The 17,047-nt window shown below is 41.2% G+C and overlaps 2 protein-coding genes across 4 annotated transcripts in view; one reads left to right on the forward strand and one right to left on the reverse strand.

Moving 5' to 3' along the window:
- Positions 1–922: 922 nt before the first annotated feature.
- Positions 923–11,387, reverse strand: TMEM80 (transmembrane protein 80). The gene is made up of 5 exons (XM_054969870.1): positions 11,344–11,387; positions 8,155–8,171; positions 4,303–4,396; positions 4,097–4,189; positions 923–2,853 (listed from the first exon to the last, which is right to left on the reverse strand). The coding sequence occupies exons 1-5, from the start codon at positions 11,360–11,362 to the stop codon at positions 2,648–2,650; spliced, it is 429 nt and encodes a 142-aa protein (XP_054825845.1). The 5' UTR covers positions 11,363–11,387; the 3' UTR covers positions 923–2,647.
- A 123-nt stretch (positions 11,388–11,510) lies between these two features.
- DEAF1 (DEAF1 transcription factor) overlaps positions 11,511–17,047 on the forward strand; it is a 30,418-nt gene continuing 24,881 nt past the window's right edge. For all 3 annotated transcript variants that reach the window (XM_054972590.1, XM_054972591.1, XM_054972589.1), the window contains exons 1-4: positions 11,511–12,257; positions 13,624–13,721; positions 14,960–15,089; positions 16,567–16,713. In XM_054972590.1, coding sequence (XP_054828565.1) covers positions 11,978–12,257; positions 13,624–13,721; positions 14,960–15,089; positions 16,567–16,713 — 655 coding nt within the window. In that variant the 5' untranslated portion in view covers positions 11,511–11,977. The remainder of the gene's footprint in view (positions 12,258–13,623; positions 13,722–14,959; positions 15,090–16,566; positions 16,714–17,047) is intronic.

Here is a 17,047-nt window from a genome sequence, read left to right on the forward strand (position 1 = left end):
TGCCAATCGGGTTCTTACAAGGGGAGACCCCTCTTCACCTATGGGCTTTGGAAATGTCTGGAAGGGGGAATCTGCAAATTTCAACCACAGACTGCAATTCTAAAGACACTTCCCTGGAAGCTAGCACTATTGAACAACATGAATCTTACATCTGAGTAGACCTCTTTAGGATTGCTTCCCCACCATTCTGCGAGTCATTTGCCTATTCTGTCATTTTCAAAAACAATCCTGCCAGCCCATAAAAAACAGAAAACTTATGGAAAAAACAGGTTTGTGTAGATGGAATTGGGGTTGGGGTTCAGAAATCACACTGCCTGTCTGCCTACACTTGGGTGATGGAGACTGGCAGCAATTAATGCAAGAACATCCCCTCATAATGAGAACAAAACTGCACAGCACAAGGAAATATGTTATCAACAGGCAAAAGCAGGATGCAAAGGTAGTAATTTATTGGCACTATAGAAAAAGAAAAAAGTGAACATAAAGCAGGATTATTTTAATGCTGCCACCCTACTGCTCCTTTGCCAGCCAGTTTCTCATGGACACTTGCCTTCTTCAGGGTCCATTGTTTTGTGTGTGTGTGTGTGTGTATGTATGTGTGTAGTATAACTGATGAAAAACTGGATGGGTCAATAGTTTAGAGGGAGGACTGTGTTCTGTGTGATTTTGGTGTCATTAAGTGTAAAAACATCTGCTCCAAAGAACATGGAAGCCCTCACTGCAAAGAACGGGGACAAAACTCATAACAAAAAAAGGCCCAAACACATTAGATCCAAGCCAGCAACACCCTATCCAGAAAAAAACTAATAACAGTACACGGTTCCTTTGGAGACTTCAGATCTGAAACTTGAATGGAATTTTTTTCAGCACACACCCCATCTGTCACTGGGTAAGGAAACTGGGTGGCACTATATGCTCACTGCTTTCCTATTGGGTCTAACAATGTAGGAGAAGTGAAACTACCCAAAGAAAACCCCCCAACTCCAAACATACAATTATTCTGCAGCTGATAACTGCATCAATTTTGTTCTGTTTATTTTTAATATACTGATAGAAAAATATAAACCTATGAAATACAGATTTTAAAAAATGACAAGTATTACATAAAATATGGTCTTCTTTAGAACACCTATGCTACTAAAAACTTCATTCTAAAAGTTTTTACAGAACAAGTTTTACAGAATAAAAACAAAAATATTGGCAAAGACACATTAAATATACATGAAAGTGACTTTTTAAACAGACAGAATAAGAAAAAAATATTCAAAATTGCAGTTCCCAGAACAGCAACTTTAAAAATCCTTTGAAGTTTATATGGGACTTGAATTAGTGATGTAGTTACTGAAGTGCCTTTTCTTAATTGTATGAAAATTGAATAACAGGGTTCTGTTCTAGCATTAGATGTATCTTTGGACATTTTTTAAAGCAAAAAACAAAACCACAACTATTTACTATTGGGATAAATGATTGAAGTTATCAAATTAATGGTATCCTGTAACTCATGTACAAAGGAATAATCTTCATCCAACCAAGTCTGCAAATGTGTTATAGCATAGTTTGTTAATAATATGTATATGTTTTTAAAATCTGAGAACCCTTTAATACTTGTGTAATTCTGACTCTCATTGGAAATTAGACATCTGAGAACTCTATAAGATAAGAATAAAAGATTATTTACTGAAAGACTATGGGTAAATCTTATTTTATTTAATCAGTTTTACTTCCATGAAAGTGTCCTTAGGACTAGAGCCTTACAGACTTAGAAGGGTATAACTCTGTTTTAGACTGCACTGTTGATTGATATATACTCTACTTGATTTACTAGGACTTACTTCTGAAGAGACATAGAACTGGCCCACATCAGCCTTACAGTTGCACTGAAATCAACAAGACTTACCCTGAATCTACAATTCCTTTAAGTACAATACACCAGCAAACCAACCTTACTAGTAAATATACTTAGGGCTGACACATACTAATTTCCAAGTCATGTAAAAAATGTCTTTTGAAATCTGAATATTGAATGTATATGCACACAGTATCTGATTCATTAATACATGACTTTTATTCTATTATAATAATGGAAATCACCTTCAATATGCCGCAAAAATCTAGATCATGGCCCTTGGTTAAATTTATTCTGACTAATATTGTATGCTGCCTGTTCACTATGTTTTCCCCAAGAAACATACTTATCATTTAAAGGGGCCACCAATGCCTATAACCATGTGGCAGACATACACTGTAAGAAGCCACGGACTATCATGGATTCCTGGTATTTGTCTACTATATGATTCTGTGCACAATGTTGTTCACTAGAAGCCATGATGGACAAACAACAAACCTGTCTGCCACATAAATTGTAAATCAGCACTGATTTGCATACAAACACTGTGTTCTGCCTACCAATTTAACACTAGAGTCCAACAAAAATGCAAACATATTTGACTACTAGTTATTCTAAGAGTCCCAGATTACATGCTAGCTCACAAAAGGTTTATGAAACTTTGCAGCGTAACAAGGATGAACTTTGCCAGTGTTTCATTTGAGAAAATTAAACCTCTGTACTTTTACAAGGATACAGTTTAAAGATGCATAGTGCTGTTTTTTGAAGGCAATAAATGCACCACAGACATCAATATGTGATTTAGCTGACAAATGCAGCAATGGCTATGATCTGTAGAATTCCTTCAAGCCCATATGTAACAAGTAGCACAGCATTAATAATGACATCTGCTCTCAGGACATAAGTTTGCCACACCAAAAAGTAGACAGACAGAATTACACTGCCAACAGAGAGAACAAGACTGACCCCCAGCGGAGCTTCTTCTTCTGTTAGGTTCCCTTTAGTACCTAGTGAAAGCAAAAACATTAATTACATGGGTGTCTGCCTACTTGATGTCAGTCACAAATATGATAGTCCACCAGAATACAAATCCAAAATGGAAACAATAAATTATCTTAAATTAAAATTAAATTAGAATAGGCTATTTCTAACATACAAAATTATTGACAGAAAAAAATTACATTTATGTGGCATAATGTATTCAACAAGGTCACTCAGAATGAAGTAAAGAATTGGGACATTTTAACAGGCTCCAGCCTTTGGACTCTTACAGTTAGCTTGGAAAACAATCTCGCTTAGACAGATGTAATTGACAAATGTTGTTTTCCTCTTTATTTTTAAAGGAGCCAAACACAGTCCCTTGTGTATGCTGCAATCCTGTTTGACTCCTGCCTGATTCCTATATACTGTAGTAATAAAGTTGCTGCCAAAACAAACCATCAGGCATCCCAGACTACAATGGCATCAGGTCCAAGGCAGGTAGTGCTGAGCGGCTTGCCTCTAAAAGCTATAGCTCTCAACTGGAATCAAGACGAAGTGCAAAGGAATAAGGGTCATTTCATTATCTTGCAAGGTGAGGTCTATGTATGCAGTCAGATTTAAGTTACAGAACAAGGAAACAGGGCTTTTCACTTTTGTGCCTTCATATTTTAATCTTTCAGTTCCACATTTTATGCAGCAGCATATAAGATCATTCTCTGTATCTAATGCTACGTCCTATAATACAACAAATCAAATTTGTATTTATAGAAGCATCTGTAATGAGCACCAAAAATAATATTGCTATTTTCAGCTTCTCTGTTTACAGACTTAGGAAAAAAATCCTTTAAGCTACGTTGTTTTTTTATGCAGGAAGCATGGACTTTGTCCTTTTGGTTTTCACACTGCTTTTATGTTGCTACAAACATGTAAGAAGTCCTGCCGTATTTGAAAAGCAGTACCCATTTGTCTCTGCATCTTCCCCCTTTGCATGTATTTAATGAAGCAATATTCTAATTTTTCAGATTTCACTAGGCTTTACCATCGCTTTGCGAAATAAAAGCCATATTTAACTAGCATGCATATCTATGACTCATTTGCACATTTTAGGACATACAGATCAATAAGCCATTTTAATGTTTAACATTTAGCAATTAAATGCCCTGTAAAATAATCAGCTAGCTATCTTGAATCAGCAGATTTAACACATATCTTTACGAAGAGATTAATATTTAACAACAACCACAGTGTGCACAGTGCTATGCAACTTACCAAAGTATAGCCGGATTGATTCTAAAATGCCCATAATGAACAGCAACAGAAGATCAAGAGCCAAGAAATCACCTGGGTAAGTGAAAACCTGACCTGTCAAATAGCATGAATTGCCAAAAAAAAAAAAAAATGGGGAGACAAAAGTTACATTACGTATACAGTACTCAGCAGAAGTATCTGGCAGTTATATATCTGAAATAACTTACTTTTATAAATAATCATCAATAGGGTTGCCAAGAAATAAACTATATAATAAACTCCGTTTAAGTAGAAAAGAATTTGTAAGGAGACAGACGACAACTAGCAATTTCTGTTAAGGAAACTGTTTTACAAGTAGTTTGGTCATTTTATAACAGTGCCGTATCTTAATATCTCTAGCTCCTGCTGAAGGTTTATAATGGTATTGAATATATCCAGTGGAAAGTAGAGGTAGGGCCATAATTTTTTTTTTTAAGTTAGAATTGTTTGAGGTTGAGTCATTCATAGAAGATGGCAACAGCTACTGATGTAGTGTCATTGGAACTCCAGAATGTATAGATTGTTACTAAAAACTGACTTGGAACAGAATGCCGAAGTGAGATGAGGGTGCATCAAAGAACGGCAGCTACAAATGCTGCAGACACCAAAAAAAATGGGCATATTAAAATGGGATATTAAAACAAATATTTGTTGCATGGTTTGCAACTCTTTAAGCACACTTCTTCATATTGAAAGTCTCAAAAATAAAAATTAGCAGCAATAAGTTGAAATTGTATTTCTTTTTTGATGCATTTATATGCTACCTTGCTGTCAAGACATTCAAACTGATTTACAATATGAAAAAAGCCAAACAGTATCTTGGATCCTACAGTAAATCTTCACTGACAAGTGTGGGCTTCCTCTCCTCCTTCCTTCCATTACAGCTCAAAATATACCCCTATATGTTGCTTCTGCAGGACTGGAGACCCCCAGAAACAGCATAAAAGGAAAGACAGAGGACGTTTGCAGCAGGAGGTAGGAATAATTGAGTATCATCCCCCCTTAAGCTGGTGGAAATTTTCCATGAGATCCAACTTTATAGCAGAAATTGTCTTAAACTACTACTTGTTTCTATTAGTTCTCTAGCCATTTTCTTTACTTCCCCTTGGAGCACACAGGTCTTTCATTACACCTGAAAAACAGGGGAGCCACTGACTCAGTTGGTTTCTCTTGGATCATCTGGTGGTCCCTTCAGCTGATGGAATTTTTTCCTTGGCCTGGGTTTCTCCTCCTTCCATCAAATTCCAATCATAATTCCACTTTATACCGTGAAGTCTCAGAATATTTTGTCAGACTTCAATTAAGATTTTACTAACAGGAAGTATGACCACCACCATGAGTCCTCATAGGGAGAAAGGCAGGATAGAAGTTTTCTAAATAAATATAATATATTGCATGGGTCACTGAGGATATTTTTTCTGTACCATTTGCTGACTGCTCAAAAAAATTCAAGATTCCATCGCCCCTGCTAGCTAGCTCATCAGAACATTTCTCAACATAGCGGAGTCCCATATATGTAACCCTGCAATTCAGGGATGCTTTGTGAAGAGTTAAAAATAGCAAGATTGAAGTCATAATCTGATTCATTTCTGGAAGTCATGTCTTGGCTCTAGATGGGTAAAATGAAGGACAGTATGATCTAGCAGATGATGTATTAAGTTTTGATGACCCCCCCTGAAATTAAAATATTTGCTGAAGCAGCTGCTATGAAAATAAATGAAATCAGAGTTATAAAATATTTTGTAGACTGAAATGTGCTAATAAACCCAATAATAATCTTAACTACAGAATGGGAGTGATATGCATGCTCTGTCTAGCTCTTGATAGCTAAACGATCTCCAGCATTTTGCACTAGTTGGAGTCTCCAAGTTGACTTTGAGGGGAGACCTATGTAGAGTGAATTACAGTAGTCTAGTTTCAATGTTACTATGGTATGAATCCAGGTGGTCAGATCAACTGTGTTGAAGCAGAGGCCATCTTCCAGGCTACACTGAATTGGGAGAAGGCCTTTTTGTCACTGCATTTACTTAATTTGGCTGCGAATCAGCAGTCTACTGGTTCGAATCTCACTACTGCCATGAGCTCAATAGGTGGCCTTGGGTTAAGCCACTCCTCTCAGCCCCTGCTCCCCAGCTGTATTGTGGAGTTAATAGTAACACTAACTTGTTCATCACTTTGGGTGGAGCATTAATCTATCTAGAAGAGGGGTATATAAGTGCTGTTGTTGTTCTTGTTATTTTCTTGCTTCTCTACCAGCAGTGCTGGATCCAATATAACCCCTAGACTCTTCATTGAGTCAGCCAGGGTGAACTGGAAGCATAATTTCCTTCAAGATCTCTACTTTTCAACCAGCGTCACTTCTGTCTTGTTAGGGTTCAGTTTCAATGTGGTTGCTTTCAGCTATTTGACACCAGCTGTCAAGCAGCGACTCAGTACATCTATAGCATCATTAGGGGATTTAGATAGCAAGATATAGAGCTGGGTATCATATGCATTTTGATGGGATACAGTTCCATAGCTATCAGTGATTTCTCCAAAAGGCTTTACATCTTGTGGACTCCTACAAGATAATTCCCACACTGAGGATAGCTGGTCTCCAATAGCAACCATTTGAGACTGTTCCATGAGGAATAATTTAAACCAGTCCAAGGCACATCCCCTCATACCCACTTCTGCCTCCAAATGGATGGCACAATCTACTGCCTGGCAGCAGAAGAAAGAAGCTGTCATTTCACAGACCCAGCGCCGGTTCCAGCGTGGGGTCTGTGAAACAGACATCCTGTTTCTCCTGCTGCCCGGGCTGTCCGTTTCACAGACCCCGCGCTGTAGGTCTGTAAAATGGACAGCCCGGGCAGCAGGAGAAACACGCTGCCAATTTTACAGACAGCACATTGGAACCGGTGCGGGGGCTGTGAAATGACAGCTTCTTTCTCCCACTGCTCTGGCAGTAGAAGAAAGAGGCTGTCATTTCACAGATCCTGCGCTGGTTCCAGTGCGGGGTCTGTGAAACTGACAAACTGACAGCCCGGGCAGCAGGAGAAAGAGGCTGTCAGTTTCACAGTCCCCGCGCCGGTTTCAGCCCATCGGCTGAACCGCGGGCAGGGCCTGTGAAACGGACAGCCCCTTTCTCCTGCGCAGGGGCTGTCAGTTTCACAGACATTGTGCTGGGTTCAGCCAATGGGCTGTGTTTCGGTGCAAACGAACCAGCCATTCTGTACAGAATTTTGTTCCATGCCCATCTCTATTCCCAATGTAACAAGAATATGGTCAACTCCTTCTATAGTTTGTACTGGGAATCTGTGGAAATTGAAAATCTCACGGAATACAACAATCCTACCTCCTGTTCTGCCTGATCAAGGTTGATGGAGGACAACAAAATCAAGTGGAGTTACGTGGAATAGGCACACCACATCATTTTCTTCCAACTATGCCATGGTTATGCAAACCAGATCAATTCACTCCTCTTGCAATAGTGTGGTAAAGTGAGCAGATGTGTGCCTTACTGATCTGGCATTGTATAGCATTAGAGAGAAGGTAGGGGGAAGAAGAGGGCCTTGATCATCAACTCTAGGGAACAGAGATTAGAAAGGCAGTGAGCAACTGCCTGACACTGGCCATCTTTGATATATACCAGTTCCTATCTGTACTGGGACAGTGCATTCACTACACATCCTATTCCAGGCAGAGACAGCCACAACAATAGTAAAGATACAACCAAGCCCAGGTTAGGATAGTCCACAAGAAAGGCATTAATTGGGACATGTTGACTTGTCTACCAGAGAGCCTTGGGGCATCAAAAATTCTGATGTGCATTTTATAATTACAAAGCATTTCATGCAATGCTTGAACACTAGAACATCTCCAACACGCCCCTGTGATTGCATGTTGCATTGTAGAACAGTTCTGGTGAGAAAACTATGTTCATCATCATTCGGGTAACCGAGGAACTGCCTGACACAGCTTCCAAGAAACACTGTTTGAAAACCACTGATATAAAGAAGCAGAATGGTTTGACTATGTGTATGCCAAAGAAAGGATACAACAACTGATGTTCTTCCTGTCCACAAAAAAAAAAAAAAAAAGTGAGTAAAAAACTAAATTTTGGGGAATAAAGATTTAAAAGTTACGAATGGCTGAATGTATCTTACTGATTTTGTCTTTGGAGCGGTAACATTTCCCTGAAGCAACCATTCGAGGCTATGACTGTAGCTGTAAGAGTATGAATAGCCTGCCTCAATAGTCCTGACCTGGATAGCTCAGGAGACCGTGATCTCGTCAGATCTCAGAAGTTAAGCAGGGTCAGTCTTGGTTAGTAATTTGATGGGAGATCTCCAATGAAGACCAGGGTTGCAGAGGCAAGCAATGGCAAACCACCCCTGTTAGTCTCTTGCTATGAAAATCCCACCAGGGGTCGCCATAAATCAACTATGACTTGAGGGTAGGATTTCATTCATTCATAGCGTGCCTCAAACAAAGCTATAATATGGAGTATCTCACCTCTTCCAAAACCCAAACAGAGTGGTAAGGGGCAAGAAAATGATGTTTCTGGATATGGTGAAAAATCCCCAAATCTGCCATTTGTCCTAAAGTGGGATGAGATAAATCTGTTACACTAGAGTAGGTGTAATAAGATGTAAGATTCCACCAAAGACAAAAAAGGATTTTTTTTCGTGTTTCCTCTGTTATTTAATGTATATATATATATATATATATATATATATTTATATATATATATATATATATATATATAATTTAAATTGTTATTTAGATCTGTCTCTAGCAGTAATTGAAATACAATGGTTTCACCATGACCACCCTTTTCACCTCACATTTTTCTTTGACATTGTTTCTGATAAAGAATTTTAGTGAATTTGAAAACTTGCTCACTCTTTTGTGACATCTTGCTATTGTTCCTTTGGGATTTGTTCTGATAGACTTACTTGGCTACCTGTAATTTTTGAATACATTTTTAAGCTTATATAAATCTCTTCAAGAACAATCCAGTGACACTGAGCTAGTTTCCCAGTTTACTAATTACTTCAGCAGAAGTCTGATTTCTTCTTTCAATCAAGCAGTAACCACTGCCAAACTGCTGCCTTCTTGGTAACAGCCCTTTTGGATAAAACCAAAGGTCTATTTAGTAGTCTTCAGTGAAGTTATAATTTTTAAAAAGGTAAAGGTAGTCTCCTGTGCAAGCACCAAGCCATTACTGACCCATGGGGGACGTTGCATCCACGACGTTTTCTTGGCAGACTTGTCATGGGGTGGTTTGCCATTGCCTTCTCCAGTCATCTACACTTTACCCCCAGGAAACTGGGTATTCTTTTTACTGACCTTGGAAAGACGGAAGGCTGAGTCAACCTTGAGCTGGCTACCTGAACCTAGCTTCCACCAGGATTGAACTCAGGTCATGAGCAGAGTTTGGGCTACAGTTCTGCAGCTTACCACTCTGCACCACGGGGCTCACCGTGCAAAAGATAACGAACAAGTATCTGGTACAGGCATACTGTCCGTTCTAGATGGGGTTGTGTTTCCCTTTAAAAAGTAGGCTGGATTGGGAGTGCTCTTGGCCTCTTTTCTATTCTAGGATATTTGGATGAGAGAATACTTTTTAGCAGCTCAGGGCAATTCACTAGTTGTGATCATTCCTGGAGAAGACAGCCTGGCCACAGTCCCACATGATTTGGTTAGTCTGGGATTGAACTCCTGTAATGCAGGGCTGCCTTTGAAAATAGTTCAGGAACAGCAACTGCTGCAGAATGTGGCAGCCACAAGGCTAAACTGTATTTGCCATACAGATAATATATCTTCAATTTTACAACAATGGTTTTGTTTATTTCTGGGTCCAAATCAAAGAGCTGGCATTGAATTTAGACAAACACTTTGAGTCCAAAATACATCCATATGTAGGCACTCCTACATATGGACTATGAAGGACTGTCTCGGTCCTTCATAGTCTGAGACAGTGCTGCTATAGGAATTCACATTGCTCATGGCACATTTGCCAGGGGTCTGTGCAAAGGCCTCCTCATTGCAGCCTCTCCTAGACTTTGAAATTCCCTCCCGCAAGAGTTACATTTGGACCCCTCATTACAGTACGGATTAAAGACTATTTTGAAAACTGTAATCTGAATCACTGGCTTTAGTTTAGTCTTGTATCTAACAGTTTTATTATTATTTATGTTGTATTTATTTTTATTGTGAGTTACCTTGAGCATATTTTAATGAAAAGACAGCATAAACATGTTCCAAGTAAATACAATTTTATAATTCATTTTAAAATAACTATTTACTTGTATTTTTTACATTTTTATTCACTTTTCTGTTTTAGAGCTGGGGGGGGGGCATGCCTAGTTTCCCACACTTTACCTTCACACCACCAGCAAGAGGACGGTTATGCTGAGAAATAAGAATGGCCAGCAGTCACACACTTAATGGATGAGTAGGAAGTTGAGCCCAGCCCTCCAGTCTAACAGCACCATCCTAAGCAGTTATGCCCTTCTAAATCCACTGAAGTCAATAGTCTCAGAAGAATGTAACTACTCAGGGTGAAACGGTGTCCTTTGCTACAGTGTTTTTGGTTCTCCAATGTTGTGGTGTCCTCTCAAATTTCTTTATGAGTATCAGTTTAAACAACTCATTTATTTAGTATTAAGCTTCCTAGGTAACAGAATACTTCATCAACAATAAAAGCTAGTTTTAGAGGAATGCTTAAAAGGCAGTAGACCTGAGCACATTCACTAATAGGCGTATCTCACTGCAACCACGAGCCTTTGTTCTTATTCTCGCAGAGGCGGCGAAAGTCTGCTTGGGTTTCAAATCACTGGCGGGGCTCACTTTCCCGAACATCCTTTCGTCCAAAATGCCCGGCGCGCAGAAAAGGGAGCCTGTAGTGCCCTTTCCTCGGCTAGAGCCTACCTGTCGTCAGAAACGGCCACAGGACTTATTACCTCAGCGAGAGAGCCAAGTACCCATGCTTAGGATCGGACTGAAAAGTTGCAGTCCTTCCCTTGGAATGAGCCCCGCTGAACACAGCGTTACTTCATCCCCACTGACGAGATTCAAGCGCGGGAGGCCCGACGCCTCAGCATTTTGCGTCACGGCTGCAATGCCAATCTATCATCACCCGAAGCCAACGGGCAGGCCTGAGCCACGATATCAGCCTGCGCGCTCAATCAGAGGAACCAAGGCGCGTGCCTCTCGCTGGCTTCTGCATCCACTCCTCTCACCTCGCCTGATGGCCGCCATATTTCCCTCTCGCCCTCAATCCCCGCCTAGCCCCTCCCTCCCCCGGGCCGCATCCCGTCCGTCCTTGCGTGGCGTCACTCGACTTTTGCGTCGCCGTTCGTTAGTTTCCGCGCGCCTACGAGAGTGACTTCGCAAGCTCTTCCCGCCTCGTAGGCGTTCGGGCTGAATCGGACAGCTCCGATCGTGCCGGACTGTCAGGGGCGGGATTCAGAAATCCTTCGTCCCTGATCGGCCCTTCCACTCTCTCCCTTAGATAGGTCATAATCGGAAGGACTCGAACGTCTTCGGCGGCTTCTCGAGGCGGCCTAGACGCGATCGGGCATCTTCGCGAGTTTCCGGACCGGTTCCCGATTGCCTTAGTGGGGAGTTACGAGCTCATCGGAAGAGGTCGGCTAAAACCGAGTATTATTCGGAAATGTTCGAGTGAAGGCGAAGCGGGCTCGGGGACCCTCGGCTAGCTTCGTCCTCGGCTGCGTTCGGGAGAGACCTCGGACAAGATCGGAGGCGGCCCTGGGCAGTTCGTTTCCCCGCAAAGTCGAGATCGGGTGAGATCGGAGACTCTCGCTCCCTCGGACGCGCTTGGCGAAGCTTGCCCCCCTCCCCCTCTCCATTCGGATGGAGGACTCGGACTCGGCCGCGAAACAATTGGGCCTGGCTGAGGCAGCGGCGGTAGCTGCCGCTGCTGCAGTAGCTGCAGCAGCGGCAGCTGCCGCGGCCGCAGAAGGTTCGGAGCAGCAGCACCAACAACATGTCGACGCGGCCGGCTCGGAGGCGGAGCCACAAGAGGAAGAGGAGGTGACGGCGGTGACCGTGATGGCGGCAGATTCCGAACACCTCGAAATGGGCGCCGAGTCCCTGCCGAGCGCCGACGAGGCCGCTGCTGCCGCCTTCGCAGGTCAGCGCCCGCGCGCATGCGCACTGACGTGACCAGTGCGCCCTCAGTTGGAGAGACTCGCGGATCATGTGTGAATTGGCCGCTGCCGGTGTAAAGCTTCCGTTCGGTCGTCTCTATTGCTTCAAACACGGTGCAGTTCGCCACAAACCGGCTCCTGCGTTATTGCAGCGCCCTTTGTTAAAAGAATCAGCTGATAAAGTGCATGTGTGATACTGTCAGAATCTCTCAACAGGCTACATCTTACACAGTGTAGGGAGATGCAGTGTTAGCTGGAAAGCCTAGTTTAAAATGACAGAGCCAAAGGTTCTGTCCATTTCACTCTTCTTCAGCAGATTCGTTTAAAAATACAGAGCTGAGATGCTCCTCAGAGGGTTTGACAATTTAATCTTTCCTCCCAGAAGGCTCTGTCAATTTCACCTCCCCTTTGTGGAGGTGAAGATGAAATTAACAAACCCTCTGAGGAGATCTCCAGCTCTGTATTTTTAAACTACCCTGCTGTAGAGAAGTGAAATGGACAGAGCCTTTGGCTCTGTCTTTTTAAAGTGCTTGTGAGTAACATTTCATCTCCCTACACTTGAGTGTCCCCCTGTAAGAGGTCTGGTGTAGAGAGACTCTCAGTCTTGCGGTTGATGGAGGGCGGGAATTGCCACTTTCATCCCAGTCCCCTTGTCCTGGCCTTGTATGTGGCTCTGCTTCTGCCAGTTAGGGATGCCACAATTTGCCCCTACACAGGGTTGCTGTACGTTTAACAGTTGCCTGATGAGGAGATGCGACCCCTATCTCCTACCACAGTTCTGTTATGTCCCAGGAATTTAGCTATTGAATGTCTGCCTGATGGCCAGTTGTAAAAGGACCTGAAAGAAGGGCTATCAGAGGAGAAATGTTGGTGACCTTAAGCAAAACAGTTCTATAGGGTATTCACACATCTGGTTGTCATAGTACGCTGTACCATGTATGTTGTATGAAACATATAAAATATCCAAGTAAAAACAGAGTGAAACGCACATAAAACCTCATTCAGTTAAAAGTTTTAACACTGTACTGGAAAGCTGAAGCAGAAAGTTTTTACATATCAGAAGTACAGAGATCCTGTCCTCTGCTGCTTTCAGCCACTTTACAAACTAATTACTAGTATTGTACTAGTGGGTTCTGATGTTTATAAATGTTTGCCTCGTGTGCAGTAACTTATAACCTAGAACTAGAGAAAAGGTATAGATGCTATAGATGCTATTGTTTGTTTCACCAACAGAATAAAAAGTGATGGAGCAGATACACAATTGCATGTTTTACTTTTTGGGGTTTACCAGAGCCTCATTACAATATGGCTAAATGTTAGTTCTTAATTTATTCTGGTCATATCTTACAGAAGTGACCACAGTAACAGTAGCCAACGTGGGTACTTCTGCAGACAACGTATTCACTACTTCAGTGGCAAATGCAGCATCCATTTCAGGACATGTGCTGGTAAGGGCACGGTTGATCCAATGTTCATTTTAGATATTCAGTACCTTTGTGATAAGTAACACCAGATTTAAGCAAATGTGTAGCTGTAACAGTACACTGATCCTACTGCATGCTGTAGTGGCATCTTGTGTAGGGATAGAAGGATAAATCTGTTCTGTACTGTCACTTGTAATCCCATTATAGGCAACCTCCCAATTACACAAAGGCAGATCCAGATTTGCTACAATGGATGTTCAACAAAGAACTGCAGCCTGTCACCACTCCTTGATGAACATTCACCGATAAATGTGTACAGCTTTTCTCACTGCCAGTTTGGTGTAGTGGTTAAGAGCGCGGGACTCTAATCTGGAGAGCCAGGTTTGATTCCTCACTCCTCCACTTGAAGCTAGCTGGGTGACCTTGGGCTAGTCACAGTTCTCTGGAGCTCTCTCAGCCCCACCCACCTCACAGGATGTTTTGTTGTGGGGATAATAATAACATACTTTGTAAACCACTCTGATTGGGCATTAAGCCACCCTGAAGGGCGGTATATAAATCGAATGTTGTTGTTATTACTTTAGTACATGTCAGGTCTTGTGGTGATACAGCTGGCTGCATGGTAATCGAAATGCTCCGTAGGATGGGGGTGGGGTTTCTAGGCCTTCTCCCATTCTACTTCGCCATGCACTCTACATTCATGTCCAGGATGCATAATGATTTTATGCTTAACAGCAGCACTTCCTGATTCAGTATCGTCAGTGCATCCTGGGCCAAGACCCATTAATATGGGTTCAGCATTTCTTGAGCCCCAAACCATCTGTTTTATTTATTTATTTAAACATTTTTAACCCCACCTTTCCTCATGGTTCAAGGTGGCTTTGCCACGGCAGAAGCCCATAAGACTGGGCCATGTAATTTCTAGGCTGTGCAAGACTAGAGAATATAACTTCACTGTGACTTGAAATGCATTTTTAAGTAATTGCTTGTGTAATGGAGCTATGTAATACAGAGATGATATAATCCAGAGATTTGTTTATTTGTTGGATCCAATACAAAGATCTTTGTGCACAGCAGATCTATATACTAATTCAGCAGAAATTAGAAGAGTTAGAGAACTATGGATTCTGTCTCTCCTCCACCCCTTGTATAAGTAAAAATACACAAATCCATTTTACGCTTTGAGGGATCTATGAAGAAGATATCAAGAAGCAAAAAACCCCAGGCATGTCAAGTTGTATTATCTGAAATTTCTTCTGCAGTCTGGAAGAACGGCTCTTCAAATTGGGGACAGTTTGAATGCTGAGAAAGCCACTCTGATTGTGGTTCACACAGATGGCAGCATTGTAGAGACTGCAGGACTCAAGGGGCCACCTGCTCCTCTCACACCAGGTATAACATGATCAGTTGGTTGTTTTTAAAAAAAATGTCACTCCTATATGTTTATTTCATGCCTTTGCATAAAATAGGAAATGGATGGTAGATTTTTTTGTAGATGCATTCTTTTAAAACATACATGCAATTAGGGACTGTTCTGTTGACGTGGTTAATATATTATCTACAGGTGCTACTGGACTCTTTACTATTGTTTGGTTGGTTATAGTCTGCCTTTCTCACTGAGATCCAAGGTGGGTTACATACTCCCAGTGAACACAATATAATCAATAGCTAGGACATTCACTGAGCAAAAATACAATATGATCAACAATTAGGACATTCAGTGAAAACATATAAAATAGGATATGGTAGCTACAAATTTGAAAATTAGCAGAAAGTCAAACATGTAGATGAAACCTTTCTGAATTAAAGCATAAGTAATTAATGTGACATCTTTAGCAATGTCAAACTACCCAGCATAAGTGTATCTACATCAGCAGACAGCACCCAGTAGCCTAGTCTATAGTCCTAATCCATTACCAAGGTATCTCTCTGACCTATTACTTATGACACAGCCCTATGTAGTCCAGCTACATGGAAACACATTGACAGATTCAACTAAGGATAGTGTAAGTTTTTATCCAGTGTTGCAGGTATCTACTGTTCTCGTGATTTATTTTTGTTGTTTACAATACTAGATTTATTTTAAAAAACTAGTATTTTCTTCCTTGTTCTACATAGACTTTTATTTTTATTTTCATTGGGAAAACTTAGCATATTTGGTAACTTATGTATTTTTGTTTCTGTATTTTATTTTTAAAAAGACTGGTAGGACTTCAGCTGAATAGCTGCAGCTGTCTTCAGTATAAATAAATAATTCAACTTCATCTTTCATTTGTAATCCAGGATAGTTTGTTGGAATGCTGCTATCTTATTATTCGTCCACATGGTGGAGCAGTAACTGTTTGAAAACTTTTTGTTTGTTGTTTTGCTTTGTCACATTCTTCTTTTTGTCTCTGTTAAACAAATACAAATGGCTGTCTCCTCTGGTACCAATATAAAAGTGCCAGTTCCTATATTACTTGAGCAAAATGGTTGCCACTTTTGCATGGTTGTATCCCATACTGTTCTGATAAAGGTTAAAAACAATGCAGAAATAGTGTGGCTGTGTTATGTGATTGCTCCTGCTAGAGTCAGGGTGGTTAACTTCTGGGGAGGGTTGGAACTAGCATGGAAAGTAACTGTGCCACATGCCCTTCACAGATAGTTTCTGCAATGCTAACAGCCCTTAAATAACAAATCCACTTTTCAATGAAGATCTTCTTTTCATTTGCTCCTCCCCTGCTACTGTAAGTTTTATAAGATCACATCTAGTTGCTTTCTGTTGTTTATCTGTCAGACCGTGAGAATCAGCTGTGTTCCATTGTTACTTTTTTCTGTTGCAAAGGTAGAAGTACAGTCTTGGTTTATTTGTGGTTTTTTTCCCATTAAGGGCCTCAGTCGCCTCCTACTCCTTTAATATCTGGCCAAGAGAAAGGTGGAACAAAATATAACTGGGACCCTTCAGTGTATGACAATGAACTGCCTATACGATGCCGAAATATCAGTGGTATTCTGTACAAAAACCGGCTTGGCTCAGGTAAAATGACTTATTTTAAGAAGAGCCCTGCTTACTGCAGCTAGTGAGTTGCCCTGGAGGGCATAGACTCCGAGGTCTTCTTCTGACATTGCCCCCCAGTATTAGTATTCAAGGTTTGGTTCCTCTGTTTATGGTGGTTTCCTTAAATCACCATGACTAGTAAGCATTAGTGGACCCTTCCTCTGTTAATGTCTACCCCCTTTTAAAGCCATATCCACTTGTAGCTGCCATTATGTATTCTGGCAGTGAGTTTCACAACTAAATTGCTTGTTGAGTAAACTATTTCCTTTTTTTTGTCCTGAATATATAGTCCATCAATTTCATGTGGTGTCCC

The sequence above is a fragment of the Eublepharis macularius genome, chromosome 2 (assembly GCF_028583425.1).
Source record: "Eublepharis macularius isolate TG4126 chromosome 2, MPM_Emac_v1.0, whole genome shotgun sequence".
NCBI classification, from domain to species: domain Eukaryota; kingdom Metazoa; phylum Chordata; class Lepidosauria; order Squamata; family Eublepharidae; genus Eublepharis; species Eublepharis macularius.

Coding starts and splice junctions, on each gene's coding strand:
- TMEM80 (XM_054969870.1), bottom strand. Junction 4,190..4,302: donor ATTGATGATTATTTATAAAA/GTAAGTTATTTC, acceptor GCTATTTGACAG/GTCAGGTTTTCACTTACCCA. Junction 2,854..4,096: donor ATCAATCCGGCTATACTTTG/GTAAGTTGCATA, acceptor TGCTTTCACTAG/GTACTAAAGGGAACCTAACA.